At 43.1% G+C, this 18771-nt stretch overlaps 2 protein-coding genes across 3 annotated transcripts; one reads left to right on the top strand and one right to left on the bottom strand.

The window, feature by feature from the left end:
* Positions 1–2697: 2697 nt before the first annotated feature.
* On the bottom strand, positions 2698–8810 carry LOC124012524 (trafficking protein particle complex subunit 3). Its single transcript, XM_046326253.1, has 5 exons — positions 8617–8810; positions 7839–7936; positions 6522–6621; positions 4622–4804; positions 2698–3573 (listed from the first exon to the last, which is right to left on the bottom strand). The coding sequence occupies exons 1-5, from the start codon at positions 8656–8658 to the stop codon at positions 3454–3456; spliced, it is 543 nt and encodes a 180-aa protein (XP_046182209.1). The 5' UTR covers positions 8659–8810; the 3' UTR covers positions 2698–3453.
* On the top strand, positions 8770–17431 carry LOC124012523 (gastrula zinc finger protein XlCGF28.1-like). 2 transcript variants are annotated; one of them, XM_046326251.1, is made up of 2 exons: positions 8770–9096; positions 15345–17431. In XM_046326251.1, exons 1-2 carry the CDS (start codon positions 8922–8924, stop codon positions 16664–16666), a joined length of 1497 nt encoding a protein of 498 aa, XP_046182207.1. In that variant the 5' UTR covers positions 8770–8921; the 3' UTR covers positions 16667–17431. The 2 variants fall into 2 exon arrangements, with proteins under 2 accessions (XP_046182207.1, XP_046182208.1); XM_046326252.1 differs by having other exon boundaries at positions 8771–9096; positions 15005–17431.
* Positions 17432–18771: the final 1340 nt, after the last annotated feature.

Raw genomic sequence — 18771 nt, 5'->3', positions numbered from 1 at the left:
AGAGAGAGAGAGAGAGAGAGAGAGAGAGAGAGAGAGAGAGAGAGAGAGAGAGAGAGAGAGAGAGAGAGAGAGAGAAGGGGGGAGATACTCTTATCTCAGATACACAGTTCTTACCCTGAGCTGTACAGACCCTAACGACCAAAGATAAATTTATGTAACACATCTGATTGTTGCTCGGGTCAGAGAGTGAGGACAGGAGTGTGTGTGCGCTCCTGTGTCCTGAGTGCAAGTCTGTGCTCCTGTTTCCTGAGTACAAGTCTGTGCTCCTGTGTCCTGAGTGCAAGTCTGTGCTCCTGTGTCCTGAGTGCAAGTCTGTGCTCCTGTGTCCTGAGTGCAAGTCTGTGCTCCTGTGTCCTGAGTGCAAGTCTGTGCTCCTGTGTCCTGAGTGCAAGTCTGTGCTCCTGTGTCCTGAGTGCAAGTCTGCGCTCCTGTGTCCTGAGTACAAGTCTGTGAGCACGCTCCTGTGTCCTAAGTGCAAGTCTGTGCTCCTGTGTCGTGAGTGCAAGTCTGTGAGCACGCTCCTGTGTCCTGAGTGCAAGTCTGCGCTCCTGTGTCATGAGTGCAAGTCTGTGAGCACGCTCCTGTGTCCTGAGTGCAAGTCTGTGCTCCTGTGTCCTCAGTGCAAGTTTGTGAGCACGCTCCTGTGTCTTGAGTGCAAGTCTGTGCTCCTGTGTCCTGAGTGCAAGTCTGTGAGCACGCTCCTGTGTCCTGAGTGCAAGTCTGTGCTCCTGTGTCCCGAGTGCAAGTCTGTGAGCACGATCTTGTGTCCTGAGTGCAAGTCTGTGCTCCTGTGTCCTCAGTGCAAGTCTGTGAGCACGATCTTGTGTCCTGAGTGCAAGTCTGTGAGCACGATCTTGTGTCCTGAGTGCAAGTCTGTGCTCCTGTGTCCTGAGTGCAAGTCTGTGAGCACGCTCCTGTGTCCTGAGTGCAAGTCTATGCTCCTGTGTCCTGAGTGCAAGTCTGTGCTCCTGTGTCCTCAGTGCAAGTCTGTGAGCACGCTCCTGTGTCCTGAGTGCAAGTCTGTGCTCCTGTGTCCTCAGTGCAAGTCTGTGAGCACGATCTTGTGTCCTGAGTGCAAGTCTGTGAGCATGATATTGTGTCCTGAGTGCAAGTCTGTGAGCACACTCCTGTGTCCTATGTGTGTGTGTGCTCCTGTGTCTTGAATGTGTGCGCTCTCCTGTGTGTGTGTGTGTGTGTGTGTGTGTGTGTGTGTGTGTGTGTGTGTGTGTGTGTGTGTGTGTGTGTGTGTGTGTGTGTGTGTGTGTGTGTGTGTGTGTGTGTGTGTGTGTGTGTGTGTGTGTGTGAATGTGTGTACACACGCTCCTAAATTCCTGGGCGCATGTGGAAGAGTGATACAGGTTTTCTCACAGCAACAGTCCACAGTATCCCAGCTGTATATCCCCCTGGTACACGGCTCTAATTCTGCCAAGTGATTTACATGGAACGTCTGCACAAAACCATTTCCTCCCTTCTCGCCATCCAATACACACATTATAGACCTACAAAATGTATATATATGTGGGTGTAAACTGGAGCAAGAGCTCTTCAGAGGACGAGGGGCTTACTTCACACTGACAGTCCTCACAGTGTGTCCACTTTCCACTGTTTATCCTCTCTAACGTCTCCGATTCCAGGCGGGAGAGTGGATGTTGGATTTATTTAGTTAGTAATGAAGGACAGCCCCTTCCCTGAAGGTTGGAAAGCACACATTAATTGTATCAAACCTATTTTGAACTATCTACAGTATTTTGGAATATTGTAGAATAAATATCAGTCTTTCTGTCTGTGGGAAGGTTGTTTTACTGTTATCATACATTTAATTTGATTCTCATTATGTGCAGAGTAACCTTCTCACCTATATATTCAAACCTCATCCCTATCTTTCAATAATAATAAAAACCTGAATCAAAGCTATAGGTAAAAGCTGCCTTTATAAGCTTTACCATTAAAATCATAAGCTTTACCATTAAAGGGGTTAACAGAAATTGATCTTAGATCAGTGTCTAAGGGGAAACTCTTAAAATGAGAGTGACCTGCAGAGGGAATGTTTTTGGAGTGAGACAGTGTTGGGAAATGCAATGCCCACAGTGACCTCTGGTGGTTTCTGTCAGTATGAACACCACAGAACAATACATTTGTGTGTGTGTGTATGGCCAGCCCTGTGTGCTCTGCTGTGATTGACGAGGTGAGTGATTTGCCTCAACAAGCGATTGTGTTGGTGACTCCTGGATGATGTCAGTTACGGGCAGAATGGACCTCTGGTCTTTAATGACAACTTGCCCTGCTAGCCCTGTCCAAATACCCCACCCACTCATTCACTCACACACACACCCCTGTTCCAGACAGCCTGTTATTAAGTGGCTGTTCCTAAAACATGGCTGTCAGACACACACACACACACATCATGACTGTTTCCATGAAGCCTGAACAAACATCTAAGCCTTTAGGTCTGTGTAATTGTTGTTTGACTGGACTAAGCAGCTCCAGAGGAATAACTGCCTCAGTGCACTGGGGAAGGGTGTGACACTTCATTACGTGTGAAGAGACCTGCAGCAGGTTAACATGGAACACAGATCCTACTATGTACCCTCATGGACGCACACATCCAACATGTGTGTTTTCTACCAGCTTTAGCTGTAATATGTCATTAATAAAACTTAACAGATTGACGTATCAGCCTACTTAAATGAACATACATGTGGCTGTATCTTTTTTATTTATTTAATGCATAGACACAACAAATAAACATATTGTACACAGACATTAACAGAACCTCTGATCTTATATTTAAAAACTAAATGTCAAAACAAAACTTATCATGTCAAAATCTGGTCCACCGTGTACAACACAATTGACTTGGTAGTGAAACCATCACATCACTTGGTAGTGAAACCATCACATTTCATTCAGTGATCTAAATGGATTAAATGAACATAATTTAACATTTAAAAAAAAATCCATTTGTAATGGGCCTGGAGCTTTTCCTGACTACTTTCACTAGACAAAAAGCCTAGACAATATCTAAGGGACGTTTTTCTCAGAAATTAACATATGTGATGAAGTGGCCAAGGAGTGGGGAAAGGTCAGGGGTCATATGAGCAGACAGTAAAGGTGAAGCAAGGATCATAGTTCAGCAGAAGTCCTTCCATAAACCAAACGGTGCATCTCAAAGGCCAAGTCCTCTCCTTCCCTGAGTTGAACTCTCATCTATCTATCCATTATCTTTACACGGTGCAGATGAAGGGAAGGAGACAAGGAGAGGAAGATAGAATACATTTGAGACACGCCCAAGGACTTAATTTCCTTGTCTCCATTCTTTCAGTGAAGGGTTACCCAATACCTCTTTCTCGCCCTCTCTCTCCGTACCCCCGAGTGACATCAGATTCAGGATGGATGGAGAGCGAGAGGAGAGGTGGAGGTTTCTCTCTCTCACTCACTCTCTGTGTGTTTCTCTCACTCATCCCCGGCCGGTAGGTTCTCTTCCATCCTCTTGATGAACTTCATACGTATCTCTGTGACATTGTCTCCTCTCAGGGTGTCCTGAGAAAACTTCACATCCACTGCCATCTGCACCTTATAGGGGGAAGAGAGAAGGATATATTAGAAAACATCACCTCCACTGCCATCTGTACCTTGGGGAGAGAGAAGGAGATATTAGAAAACTTCATCTCCACTGCCATCTGTACCTTGGGGAGAGAGAAGGAGATATTAGAAAACTTCATCTCCACTGCCATCTGCACCTTGGGGAGAGAGAAGGAGATATTAGAAAACTTCATCTCCACTGCCATCTGCACCTTGGGGAGAGAGAAGGAGATATTAGAAAACTTCACCTCCACTGCCATCTGCACCTTATAGGGGGAAGAGAGAGGATATATTAGAAAACATCACCTCCACTGCCGTCTGTACCTTGGGGAGAGAGAAGGAGATATTAGAAAACTTCACCTCCACTGCCATCTGTACCTTGGGGAGAGAGAAGGAGATATTAGAAAACTTCACCTCCACTGCCATCTGCACCTTGAAAACTTCACCTCCACTGGGGGGAGAGAGGAGATATTAGAAAACTTCACCTCCACTGCCATCTGCACCTTGGGGAGAGAGGAGATATTAGAAAACTTCACCTCCACTGCCATCTGCACCTTGGGGAGAGAGGAGATATTAGAAAACTTCACCTCCACTGCCATCTGCCAGAGAGAGATATGAAAACTTCACCTCCACTGCCATCTGCACCTTGGGGAGAGAGGAGATATTAGAAAACTTCACCTCCACTGCCATCTGTACCTTGGGGAGAGAGGAGATATTAGAAAACTTCACCTCCACTGCCATCTGTACCTTGGGGAGAGAGAGAAAATATTAGAAAACTTCACCTCCACTGCCATCTGTACCTTGGGGAGAGAGAGGATGTATTAGAAAACTTCACCTCCACTGCCATCTGTACCTTGGGGAGAGAGAGGATGTATTAGAAATGAAGGGGGAAAAAGAGAACTATTCTCATGACACATGAACATAACATAAATCACGCAAATATAATTTTTACACTACCGTACTCTGATATTTTTATATATCAGGCTCGGTTAGGCTTGTCTCAGTAGTGTGAAAAGGCCTAAAGAAGCTCTATCCTTACCATCTCCAGAGCTCCTCGGAGTACCCCACACAGCAGGTTGGAGTAGACCAAGGAGCTGTGGTTGTCAGGCAGCTCTACAAAGTCCACTAGGGGGTTACTCTCCAGGATGAGGGAGAACTCGTCTCCCGCCGGGCTCCAGTTGGTCACACTGGGGGTGATGCCCAGGTACATCTTAAACGCCACCTGTTGAAATACACATACAATGCTGTTAATGTTACTGTTACAATGGTGTTACATGTGCTGTGTTCATAATGGAACAGAGACCATCACTCCCTTACAAGATGAATCACTGAATGCCGACACTTACACTTTATATTGAGAGAGGGTTGAACAAGCCAGGGTGTGTACAATCTTTCCTCACCAAGAATTCCCCCTTGTTGAGATAATCAAGTCACTGGTTGTTAGCCAATATCAAAGACTGCTAGCGAGAGCTGCCCTGTCGTGCAGTCGCGTCGCTGAAATCTGCTGAAACTGGGAACATTTCCAACTGGTCTCTAGCTCCGTCATCCAGGGCCTGGTGTCCCAAAATCATCTTAAGGTTAAGTTCCTCGTTAGAACCTTTGTGGGAGCATCGTTACATCAAAACGATCGTTAGTAAAGTTGCACTTGAAAACCCTCTTTATTTACCGACTGCCTCAGATCACTCGTAGAACAGCTAAGTGCATTGTTAGATGCTTTGATTGCCCTTCCACACCACTTTATACACAGAAGATCTCTGCTTAACATAGAATCAAGCTGTTTCTCTGCGACCGCCGATAACTTCGTAACGAAGTCGACTACAAATACAAAGTTGCCAATGTCTTCGATATTGAACAAGCGAAGGATAAAACGATGATTCAAATGAAAAACGAGATGACTATGGGCTACATAATCATTAGAATAAGCCGCCTCAATATTTGCAGCCATAAGCTGTATCTCTACGAGCTGATCCGTGGTCAGTATTTTGGATCTTCGGCCGTTGTAGGAACGATGCATTGTTAAAACCGTTCTAAGGCTAAGTCACATTGCTATCGGGAAACCGGGCCCAGAGTGCTAAGTTGCTGTGTGTCTACATGAACATGTCCGGTCACTGATAGCTAGGTTGCTCATTATCTCGGCAAGTCTGAACAGCAGTTGAGGCTTACAGTTTATCATCTAGACCAATATGCCATACTACTGCCTTCCATATAACTGAACCATAGGCCTACAATGCAAGATTACACCTGTGAAACGACTTAGCAGAACTGTTAGAACAGACAGAGTGCTCTACATGGTTAATTGCATTTCAACCACAAGATGGGAGAAGTGGTTTTGTGCTTAAAGTCTACAGTGGTTTGGTATCGGGCCTGCTGTTCAACAGTTTACCAATGTAATGTACAGCATACTACTGTCTGACCACATAGTCACAGGCACAAGCGTGTGTGTGGTGTCATCCCTTCAGTGTGAACTAATATATTTGGCCGAGGGGTTGGGTTTCACCCTAGGTGTAGGTTGACCGTGCGGCTCAGACTACCGTATAGCAAAGACAAAAAGCAGTGGGGAACATGAGCCCACACACACACGGGGGCTCGGTCTAGTTGGCTTTACGGTGACATAGCTGGGATGCTTCCCTACCTGCGTGAGTGCAGAGAAATGAAAAGCAGTAGAGAGGATCTATGAAAGCTCAGAAACTATGCAGACTACTGCAGGTTGGAGTTCAAATTCCAGTCGCCAACTCTCTCGCTCTCTAACTCACTCACAGTCAACCTCTTTCTCTCTCTCCCTCTCCCAGATCTCAATCTCTCTCGCTCTTCTTCCTTGTCCCTCTCTTTCTTTCTCTCCCTGTCCTTTCTCTCTTCATCTCGCTCTTCCCCCTCTCCTCTCTCCTTTCTGGGAGTGTTCAAAGGACACGCTTTGATTGGCTCGGGGACGTCCCCACTACCTTAGCAATGACATCGGCTGTTTCTCGGAAATCCTGACACCTCCCAACGCTGGAGCGTGCCAAGAAGTCCTCAATGAGACGCACTCCGATATTGTATCCCCTGGAAAAAAAACAAAAGAGTGGGGATAGAGTGAGTAAAGGAGAATGAGTGCTAAATGCTATACAAATCAAATCAAATTTTATTTGTCACATACACATGTTTAGCAGATGTTTTTGCGGGTGAAGCTAAATGTTTGTGTTTCTAGCTCCAACAGTGCAGTAATATCTAACAATTCACACAACCTAAAGGTAAAAGAATGGAATGAAGGAATATATAAATATTAGGATGAGCAATGTCAGAGTGGAATAAACTATAATGCAGTATATACACATATGAGATGAGTAAAGCAAAAATATGTAAACATTATTAAAAGTGACCACTTCAGAGCAGAGATTCCACATCTCTGGTAAAGATTTCAGACATGTACACTGGCTTAGTCAGACCTCAACACAGAGCTGAAAGAAAGAGGGAGATATAGAGAGCAATAGAGAAGCATCTGGACCCTAAAGGAGTCAGATGAGATCATCACCCGAATTAACCATATTTGGGGCAGACCATGCTACGGTAGGTATATTAGTTAAGCCAAGAGCAGAATACCTTCACAGGCCATATCACACAAGCCCCATCTCTCAGCCTCTCAGACTTAAAAGATTACTTTGCCATTTTATTACTTTGGAAAAGTTAACTACACCTTTAAAGGTTTCTAAGCCAGCATAGACCTTTACTAGACAGCACAATTATTCACAATGGGTACACCACCCCCTTTTCCCCCTTTCAAATTGATTTTAATTTGTCTGTTCCTCAAAAGAGGAGGGGATGGAGCCAGTAAATTCCAGGAGACGGTTGGAAAGCGAAGAAGACTCCTAACATGGATGTGTGAAAGGTGATTACTGCCCTGGTTGTGGACCACCTGTTACATCTCACACACACACACACATTAAATCACTAGTCTACTGGTGTCAAGTTTTAGAGGGATGGAGAATTTGCCAATGTGGTGTAGGTTGATGGGAAACATCAGAGGCAGAAAGTGCTAGCACCACTTTGTCCATTTGCAGAGTAAAGGATAAACTGAAAATGAAACACAGAGGAGTGGCAGAATTTACAGGTTAAGAGGAAAACAGTGCACTTCTCTCTCTCTCACACGCCTCAATTGTTCTCCTTGTTTCCTTTCATTGATCACGTATAAGTGAGAGAGAGAGAGAGAGAGAGAGAGAGAGAGAGAGAGAGAGAGAGAGAGAGAGAGAGAGAGAGAGAGAGAGAGTTGAGAAGAGACTCACATCTTATCCAGCTGTTTGTTGACCTCCTCGTCATTCTCATAGTCCTTACACAGCTGGGTTACCAGGGCCCCGTATGTCAGTGTGAACAACTCTGCGTTCTACAAGAGAGGAAGAGAGAGACAGGAAAAGAAAGGGAGAAATAAAAACTTAACTGTCAGCACCCCCTGGTGTAACAAGTTCAAAACAACAGACATCTTTTATTGATTCAGAGACAGTGAATCATTTATTGTATTGCAGATGCAGCACTTTCATAAATTAATCCAGCCTGACTAAATTATGGAGACTTGGTTCAGGTACCTACCATAAAGACAAGTACCAATATCATACGGCATATTATGACTTTACAATTGCCATCCATGCCAGGGTAATTAATAGTTCATATGCTTAGCAAATGTAAAAGGTAGCTACGCCTGAAAAGTCATTTTTTTTGTTCCACTTACTGTCATTTTGGTAGCTAGCTAATTTGCAGTGACTGAGCGTGTCTGCCATCTCACCAGCTAGCTAATGAAATACTAGCTAACTAGCTAGCAGGGTAGCTTCCTGTATTTGTCATTCATTGATTTCTCACGTAATATCTAAATTGCACTACAGCTAAGCTAATATGTCCTTAATACATACCTTATCAAAACACGCATTATCAGATCAACATAATAACGTGTTTTTGGAGATTAATAAAAGGCAGCTTGTCGTCTAAATTAGCCACCTAGCGTTAGCTTGTTTACTAACTACCTAGCATTCATTGAGTAGCCCGAATGCTAAGCAGAACGCGACTTCTTACCATCTTTTTGCTGTCTGTGGTTCGGTTGGATTGCCTTGACATAGTGTATTGGGTTACAGGCTTGTAAAGATGACTGGGTATTTATCCTTTATTTATTTGTTTATTTGAAAGCGGTCCCCGTGATCTATTTTCTGTATCAGCTGTCAAACACCCAACTTCCTGAACACAAGCTGGAACCGGAAGCAGCGGAGGGTTGTGGAAAATAGCAGCACCATTATCATCATCTGGAATACATTTTCTGCCAGTGGTGAAACAATAAGTAGCTAGCAAAGCACAAAGAAATCTCGACGTTCATACCTCTCAAAATGTCTAAACTGGCATTGTTCAATGTGTATATAACTGAACGGCTAACAGCGGTGGCTGTGGAGATAGCCGGGGTGGTAGAGAGAACCATAACAGAATACCAGGAGGAACTCTCTCGTTCAAAGGAGGAGAACGAACGTCTTCGACGGCTGCTGGATTTCAAACTGCACAGAACAGGTTTGTTTCGATTTAAATCAAACGAATCGGGTGGTTAGTTACTGATGTAAAGACCCACTACTTGCAATATTGTACTTGAATTCGCTAACTTGAATCAGCAGTATTTGGGGATTTATCCAACTGTAAACTAACTAGCTAAACATACTGTAAACAAAACCAATTGTATTACATGAGTTTCAAAGGACTATGAATAGGCCCAGTAATGTAGTAAACGGGTCGAGTCCCTTCACAGTGAGCAAAATGATGTTGAAAATGCTTATTCTATAAAATATGTATTCTCCGGACGTTGAAAACACTTAACGTAATTTTCCTGGAGAAAGACTTAATTTACACATATTTTAAAGAGGTTGAAAATAAATTTTACAGACGTTGAAAATATGTATCTTACAGATGTTGAAAATACTTCTTTTTTTGATAATTGTTTCTAGAGACAGCTTTTAAATGTACATGCATTCACTTATATCCACTTCATTTTTTCTTTACGCTTTTTAAACACAGAAGCCAAGCATGGAAACTATTGCTACAACTTCATCTGTGCTAGCGCATAAAAATAATTAATATGCGCACAACTACAAATCCCTGCATTAGCATGTTTCTGTAAGCTGATACATCATGACAAAATAAATCATATTACTGTCCTGCTAATATGCTTGGCCTAGAAAAAGAAAAAAAACTGATTAAAATGGTTTCCCAATCAGGCAGGCAAGATCAAGTCCAGCAGTGCAAAAAAGGTATTAGGTGAACAATAGTTAAGTAAAGGAATACAACAACAGTAAAAAGACAGGCTATATACAGTAGTGAGGCTATAAAGGTAGCAAGGCTATATACAGACACTGGTTAGTCAGGCTGATTGAGGTAGTATGTACATGTAGATATGGTTAAAGTGACTATGCATATATGATGAACAGAGAGTAGCAGTAGCATAAAGAGGGGTTGGTGGGTGGTGGTTGGTAGGACAATGCAGATAGCCCGGTTAGCCAATGTGCAGGAGCACTGGTTGGTCGGCCCAATGATGTAGTATGTACATGAATGTATAGTTAAAGTGACTATATGATAAACAGAGAGTAGCAGCAGCATAAAAGAGGGGAGCACACAATGCAAATAGTCCGGGTAGCCATTTAATTACCTGTTCAGGAGTCTTATGGCTTGGGGGTAAAAACTGTTGAGAAGCCTTTTTATCCTAGACTTGGCACTCCGGTACCGTTTGCCATGCGGTAGAAGGGAGAACAGTATAGGGCTGGGGTCTTTAACAATTTTTAGGACCTTCCTCTGACACTGCCTGGTGTAGAGGTCCTGGATGGCAGGCAGCTTCGACCCAGTGATGTACTGGGCCGTATTTACTACCCTCTGTAGGTCCTTGCGGTCGGGGGCCGATCAATTGCCGTACCAGGCAGTGATGCAACCAGTCAGGATGCTCTCGATGTTGCAGGTGTAGAACATTTTGAGGATCTCAGGACCCATGCCAAATCTTTTAGTTTCCTGAGGGGGAATAGGCTTTGTCGTGCCCTCTTCACGACTGTCTTGGTGTGTTTGGACCATTCTAGTTTGTTGTTGATGTGAACACCAAGGAACTTGAAGCTCTCAACCTGCTCCACTACAGCCCTGTCGATGAGAATGGGGCGTGCTCGGTCCTCCTTTTCCAGTAGTCCACAATCAGTTATTTCATTATTTTCAATGAATAGGCATTGAAAACACCAGGCTTTTGAGCAGTTAATCAAATTACATAGGCTATTGACTACAGTTTACAGCCTAGAATAGAGTTTTGTACTCACTAGAAAACAATAATAACCTTTATTTAACTAGACAAGTCAGTTAAGAACAAAGTCTTATTTACAATGACGGCCTACCCAAGCCAAACCCGAACGACTCTGGACCAATTGTGCGCTGCCCTATGGGACTCCCAATCACGGCCGGATGTGATACAGCCTGGAATCAAACCAGGGTCTGTAGTGACGCCTCTAGCACTGAGATGCAGTGCCTTAGGGTCCCGAGGTTAGGCTAGTGTAACTGATGTGAAATGGCCAGCTAGTTATCGGGGTGTGCGCTAATAGCGTTTCAATCGGTGACGTCACTCGCCCTGAGACCTTGAGGTAGTTGTTCCCCTTGCTCTGCAAGGGCCGCGGCTTTTGTGGAGTGATGGGTAACGATGCTTCGAGGGTGGCTGTTCTCAATGTGTTCCTGGTTCGAGCCCAGGTAGGGGCGAGGAGAGGAACGGCAGCTATACTGTTACACTGGCAATACTGTAGTGCCTATAAGAACATCCAATAGTTAAATGTATATGAAATACAAATGGTATAGAGAGATAGTCTTATAATTCCTATAATAACTACAACCTAAAACTTCTTACCTGGGAATATTGAAGACCCATGTTAAAAGGAACCACCAGCTATCATATATTCTGAGCAAGGAACTTAAACGTTAGCTTTTTTACATGGCACATATTGCACTTTTACTTTCTTCTCCAACACTTTGTTTTTGCGTTATTTAAACAAAATTGAACAGGTTTCATTATGTATTTGAGGCTACATTTATTTTATTTATGTATTATATTAAGTTAAAATAAAAGTGTTCATTCAGAATTGTTGTAATTTCTCATTATTACAAATCGGATGATTTAAATCGGTATCGGCTTTTTTTTGGGTCCTCCAATAATCGGTATCGGTGTTGAAAAATCATAATCGGTCGACCTCTAGTATGTAGACAGCTAATATGCATAGCCCCCCCCCCCCCCCCGTGTCTTACCAAAGGCTGCTGTTCTATCCTGCTGATAGTGTATAACACGCCAGCTGTGTGTTATTAATGTTGTTGTTCAGCCACGAGATATTACAGTTTTTAATGTCCTGTTGGTAGGATATACGTGCTTTCAGTTTGTCCCATTTATTTTCCAGCGATTGAACGTTAGCTAGCAGTACGAAGGGCAAAAGCAGATTAGCCATCTCTTTCCGCAAAATCTGTTTCCGTCTCAAGCGAATGACAGGGATGTGTAACTGTTCGGGTGTTTGGAGTAAATCCTTCCCGTCCAACTCATTAAAGAAAAACTCTTCGTCCAATTTGAGGTGAGTAATCGCTGTTCTGATGTCCAGAAGCTCTTTTCGGTCATAAGAGACGACGGTAGCAGCAACATTATGTCAAAATAAGTTACGAACAACGCGAGAAAAAAAAGCATGGTTTGTTAAAGAGCCAATAAAACAGCAGCCACCTTCTCCGGCACCATCAGAACAGCCGACACCATATGAGTGGCCTGCTAATCTACCTTTCTGGACCTTCTAAACTGTCGAGAATTGACCAGTGGAGGCTGCTGAAGGGAGGAAGGCTCATAATAATGGCTGGGATGGAGTCAATGGAATGGTATCAAACATATGGTGGTTGATACCATTCCATTGACTTCATTCCAGCCATTACTATGAACCGTCGTCCCCTCAGCAGCCTCCACTGGAATAGACCCACACTGATCCAAATGGTTGCATAATCAGGTCTCGGCTGTTGGCCTATGCAGTTATATCGGCATGAAACAAAACACTAGGTTCGAGTGAGCAGTTATTCAAATGAGCCTACATTATTATTTTTGAGTCATTTCTGAGTCATTTCACAGATTCTCTTATCCAGAGCGACTTACGGTAGTGATACATTTTCATACTTTATGGTACATCATTGCAGTTTACATCCTATGGACACTGAACTGTTGTTGATGTAGCCCAGGTATAATCATTTCCTTGACTAAAAACCTAGGCCTAATCAATAGTGGAGCTTTGCATGTCCGGGGACCACAGAGCGCAACCTAGTGGAACGGACTACAGATCTGCCATTTCAAAATCTGTTCATTTATTTTTATTGCACTTTGTCAGGTAAATATTTGGCCTATAACCCTAATATTGAGCTAATAAATTACCTAATATCTAGCTAATATTTAGCTTCATACTACACATCACCAGCCTCTCTCTTCCAGGTGTTCCCATGCGCAACAGACTATAGGCTACACATGCCTCTCTGCAAAAAGCCATTCCTCTTCTTGTGAAATCCCAGGAAAAGCTATAGGCTACACATGCCTCTCTGCAAAAAGCCATTCCTCTTCTTGTGAAATCCCAGGAAAAGCTATAGGCTACACATGCCTCTCTGCAAAAAGCCATTCCTCTTCTTGTGAAATCCCAGGAAAAGCTATAGGCTACAAAAGCGACAGGACATTTATTTCTATACTTTTTTCTACTAGGCCTAATAGCCTATTTGGGGAAAGAAGCAGGCTTGCTCTTGTTAATTGCTGAAAATATAACTAATAATTGCACCGGAATTGACAACCATTATCAAAATGGAAATCCCTTGCAACCACAATGACATGCTGTAAAAGATGCACAGGCTAAACTGCATTTGTTGTTGAATTGCTACATTTAAATACAAGTTACTGTATTCTTTTCATTAGGCCTACATTCAGTATTATTTTCAGTTTTTACTATGACACGGAACACACCCTGAAAGCACAGAATGGTCTGAACCAGTATCTGTACGATAGAGACCTCATGAATGGTCTTGGTACCACCTTATTAATAGTAAACGTGCAGTAGGGTGCCTTGATCAGTTGATTGACCGGTGTAGTGTGGCTGCTCACCAGCGTTTTATAGTTATGTAGCCTATAGTTAGTTTATCGTTATTGGCTTGGTGGATGGCCCGGGCCTTAACTCTGACACAACTAACATTATTATTACAACAGAACTTGCCTACTAGTAAGTCTAGCTAACGTTAGCAAACTTTAATGAAATAAAATTATACTTATATTTGTTTACTCGGCTTTAAAACTCTGTAAATTTACTCTTTTTCAAATAATTTACCCTGGCAAGTTTAGGGAAGTAAAGCGGAAGTCGAATCCATCACTTCCTTTGTTTGGCTGTTCCCATAGCAATATTAGAAAATGAGGTGTATACATGTCAATGAAGAAAGCATTATGTCACATTCAACTTTTTTTTTTAAACCACTTGAAATAGGGAAACTGACCAACCTGAAGACTGCAGTATGGCCGCTATAATGTTCAAAGTAATCCAACCTACAGAATAAACCCACAGACCACTTCAACTACAATAACATTCTTAGCAACGGTCACATACATTTTTTTCTTGCTATGAATGTGATATGTTGTTTATCTACCTTAGTTTAATGCACTGACTGTAAGTTGCTTTGGATAAGAGCGTCTGCTGAATGACCAAAATGTTTGTTTTTTTTAAACGAAGAAAACTGGGTATTATTTTAATGAGCTCCACCCTAAACAAGTACACATTTGGTCGGTCCGGATCAGACCAAAGCCTAGACGTCTATGATTCGTTCAGTTGTGTTTCACACGTTTCAGCAGCACAGTTCAGTAGAGTACAGTAAAGTAGAGTTTAATTCAGTAGAGTATATTGTACTATACTTTACTGTGCTCTACTGTATTGTACTGTACCATAATTGTATTTACTGTAATGTATTGTACTCTGCTGTACTGTGCTGTCAACTTGTGAAACATAGATGTCTATGATTGGTTCAGATTTAGACGGGCTGGTCCGTGGATATTGAAATCAAGTCCGAGACCCAAAAAGACGCCCACGTCTTCTGAATGTCAGTCCATGCTTACTGGGTTGTTAGTGCTCAATGATACATTTTCTAACATGGAAAGCTGGATAGCTTTTACTATCTTGCACATTGGTAAGGCTAGCAGCAAATAAAGTAGCTATCTGACATTTGCTGTTGTAGCTAGCATGTTGAATAATGCAAGCGAGATAATTGACTCATGAAAATTGTGTCCTGGACTTGAGTACTACAACACTGGATAGGCCTATGTTATTTACATAAAATTGTTCAAATATGTATTGATCGGGCTTCCTGAGTGGCACAGCTGTCTAAGGCATAACTACAGACCTGGGTTCAATCCCCTGCTGTGTCGCAGGCGACCACAACCAGGAGACCCATGAGGCGGCCCACAATTGGCCCTGCATCGTCCGGCCGGGATGTCTTTGTCCCATCTCGCACTAGCGACTCTTGTGGCGGGCCGGGCACATGCAGTGTGTCAAGAAGCAGTACGGCTTGGCAGGGTCGTGTTTCAGAGGAAGCATGGCTCCTTGACCTTCGCCTCTCCTGAAACCGTACGGGAGTTGCAGCGATTGGACAAGACTGGAGCTACCAATTTGTATATCACGAAATTGGGGAGATAAGTGGTAAAAAGTAAATAAATAAAATACTAATGTGTATTGATCACATATTTATCCCTTTCCCCTCTTTTTTTCTAGACCCCCAGCAGCTCACGCTCCCAGTATCTGAAGAGGAGGTTCCCCCTGAGCGGCAGCATGGTGAGCAGAAGTGGGGCCCCAATCTGGGGCAGAAGGACCCAGAGTCCACACAGATTAAAGATGAACAAGAGGAAATCGGGACAAATCAGGAGGAAGAGCTTGAAAGGCTAGAATCTGATACCAACAACTCCATATTCACTGTCTGTGAGGAGAGAGACAGTAACCCACCTTATCCGCCCTATCAAATGCATTTCTCAAGCCACACTTTCCAGAGCAAAGAGGATGATGTGTTATGCATCCTCATTCCTAAAGAGATCAAAACTGAGCCTGATGGAGAGGACTACACAGTATCAGAAGCAACCAGTGCCTCTCAGTCCCTATCAGAAGGATATCTAGGCTGTTCTGCAGCTCAGAGTGAAAACAGCGGAAGTGACAACGAGGTGGAGAGTGGGGGACAACCGTCAGGGTCAAAGCCACTGGAATCATCCAGAAAATGGGCAAAGAAAGAACTAAGCTTCCATACCGTTGCTGGGGGCAGAGCGACCACAAATGCTTCTCCTTATTGTTGCAAGTTGTGTGGAAGTACATTTGTGTACATTGGTCCTTTAGTTAACCATGTGAAAAATGTACACACAAAGCATACGAAAATGTGTGGTGTGTGTGAAGAAGTCTTTGAGTCCATGGCAAGTCTGACAGATCACCTGCAAACCCACATAAAAGCAACACGTACTTGTAATGTGTGTGGCAAATGCTTCCCTAGTGATGCTAATCTGAGAACACACATGGTGTCTCACACAGGAGAGAAACAGTATCAATGCAAAGAATGTGGGAAATGCTTCAAAACTAAGGGATATATGAAATTGCATATGAGACTGCACACTGGGGAGAAACCATTTCAGTGCAAAGAATGTGGAGAAAGTTTCACTTGTAATGGATACTTGAAAGCACACATGAAGTTCCACACAGGGGAGAAATCATATCGGTGTAAGGACTGTGGGCAAGACTTTGACCAGAAGACACAACTGGAAACGCATATGTGGACTCACAGAGGTGAGAAACCACATGGTTGCAAGCAGTGTCCCAAAAGCTTCAAGCGCAAGGAAGAACTGACCAGACACACTGCGGTTCACACAGGAGAGAGACCTTTCAAGTGCACTGTTTGTGGACATTGCTTTGCCACCCCAGGCAACCTGACACAACACCTGACCACTCATTCCGGAGAGAAACCGTATCGGTGCAAATTCTGTGGCAGATGCTTTAGAAATAATCCGCTACTTAAAAGTCACCTGAGGAACCGTCACAAATTTCATGAAAGTGCCTGATTCTCAGAAGATGACTTAAAGGACAAAAAATCTCTATTTTTGATGTAAATAGCATGTTCTTGAAGAGTACAGACACCTTTTTTTGTGATTTTGCATGTTTGAGAAGCTTAACACAAACGGCAAATCACTTCCTCATCCTCGTTGTGTAGTATGCAGTCCCTAAAAAAGCAGGAACAAAGGCTCCAAAAACACCCAAATGTGTACTTTTAGTTCATTCTGAACTTTATCCACTGTTATATTACCTTGCACAAGTCATTTCCCTTATCCAGCTGTTCCATTGTCTGTGTAGACTGCTGCTACATAACTGACAAAATAAAGAAACCCCAACATAAAGCATCTTAATATGGCATTGGGCCACCACGAGCCGCCAGAACAGCTTCTATACTCTTTGGCATAGATTCTACAAGTGTCTGGAACTTCCTGTGTGGAAGCACCCCATGCTTTCAATATCACATTTTATTGGTCACATACACATTTAGCAGATGTTATTGCGGGTGTAGCGAAATGATTGTGCTCCTAGCTCCAACAGTGCAGTAGTATCTAAAAATGATTCACAACAATACACACATCGAAAAGTTAAATCATGGAATTTATAAATATTAGATCGAGCAATGTAGGCGTGGCAGTGACTAAAATACAATATAATAGAATACAGTATACATATGAGAGAGTAAAGCAGTATGTAAATGTTATTAAAGTGACAAGTGTTCCATTATTGAAGGGGCCAGTGATTCCAAGTCTGTAGATGGAGCAGCAGCCTCTAAGGTGAAGGCTTGCGTAACCAGGTGGAAGCCGGCTAGTGATGGACTGAAAAACAGCTAATATCAGGTCCCAGCTTTGATGCACCTGTACTGACCTCGTCTTCTGGATGATAGCGGGGTGAACAGGCCGTGGCTCAGGTGGTTGATGTCTTTTGAAGATCTTTTTGGCCTTCCTGGGTGCTGTAGGTGTCCTGGAGGTAGGTAGTTTGCCCCCGGTGATGCGTTGGGCAGAGCACACCACCCTCTGGAGAGCCCTACGGTTGCGGGTGGTGCAGTTGCCATACCAGGCGTTGATACAGCCCAACGGGATGCTCTCAATTATGCATCTATAAAAGTTTGAGAGTTTTAGGTGCCAAGCCAAAATTCTTCAGGCTCCTGAGGTCTTTGTGGTTGGACCATTTCAGAACGTCAGTGATGTGAACGCCGAGGATCTTGAAGCTTTCCACCTTCTCCACTGCAGTCCCGTTGCCGTGGATAGGGCCGTGCTCCCTCTGCTGTTTCCTGAAGTCCAGAATCAGATCCTTTGTTTTGTTGACGTCGAGTGAGAGGTTATTTTCCTGGCACCCCTCTCCCAGGGCCCTCGCCTCCTCCCTTTTATACTTTGTATCTCTTGTTTACTCAAGACGTTCCTTTATTTTGGCAGTTACATGGAGAATGGACAGAGGTATTGCTGGAGTCACAACAAAATGTTGCAGATAAAGTTCTGAATGACACGATATCTAAAGACCTAATAAAATGACATATTTGTTCATGTTTTTCAGGGCCCCCATACTACACAATGGGGAAGTTATTTGCTGTTTAGTGTACGTTTCTCAAAAACATGGGAAATCACAAAAAAGGTTCCTGGACCCTTCTATAACATGCCATTTATATCAAAAATAGTGATTTGGTTCTTTAAAAAAAAGGGAACTTCTCCTTTAAGTTTAAAATAGACACTGCCTTTTGGTTGGTGGTGCATTGGAACATAATGTACAATATAATCTATAAAACAATGTATTAGATGCTCTCTGTCAGGCTATGCCTTCAGTCAGAGTTGTGAATACTAATCTGCTTTTTACTATTAAATAAAGGCCTTCTATATATATTCCCATGAGAGCACACTATTTTCATTTTTGTGAAGGAACTTACAAAACTGTCCCTGTACATTCTTTATATAAATAAAAATGGGTTCAGGGGGATGTAAATGTTTTGTTTGGCATATTATATGGATGCTACAGAGTACAATGAACCTTCTATTGAGATACGATGTACGGTTGTTGTTTTATTTACAGTCCATTAGATAGGAGTATACACAGGCACAAAAAAAACATTTTGAAGGTAGACTCCGTGAAATGTTGCAATGAG

The sequence above is a fragment of the Oncorhynchus gorbuscha genome, linkage group LG24, assembly GCF_021184085.1.
Source record: "Oncorhynchus gorbuscha isolate QuinsamMale2020 ecotype Even-year linkage group LG24, OgorEven_v1.0, whole genome shotgun sequence".
Classification (NCBI taxonomy): domain Eukaryota; kingdom Metazoa; phylum Chordata; class Actinopteri; order Salmoniformes; family Salmonidae; genus Oncorhynchus; species Oncorhynchus gorbuscha.
This window is presented reverse-complemented; position numbering and strand designations above follow the sequence as displayed.

Coding starts and splice junctions, on each gene's coding strand:
- LOC124012524 (XM_046326253.1), bottom strand. CDS start 8,658: ATGTCAAGGCAATCCAACCGAACCACAGACAGCAAAAAGATG. Junction 6,622..7,838: donor AACAAACAGCTGGATAAGAT/GTGAGTCTCTTC, acceptor TTTTTTTTCCAG/GGGATACAATATCGGAGTGC. Junction 4,805..6,521: donor CAGCCGATGTCATTGCTAAG/GTAGTGGGGACG, acceptor GTATTTCAACAG/GTGGCGTTTAAGATGTACCT.
- LOC124012523 (XM_046326251.1), top strand. CDS start 8,922: ATGTCTAAACTGGCATTGTTCAATGTGTATATAACTGAACGGCTAACA. Junction 9,097..15,344: donor TTTCAAACTGCACAGAACAG/GTTTGTTTCGAT, acceptor CTTTTTTTCTAG/ACCCCCAGCAGCTCACGCTC.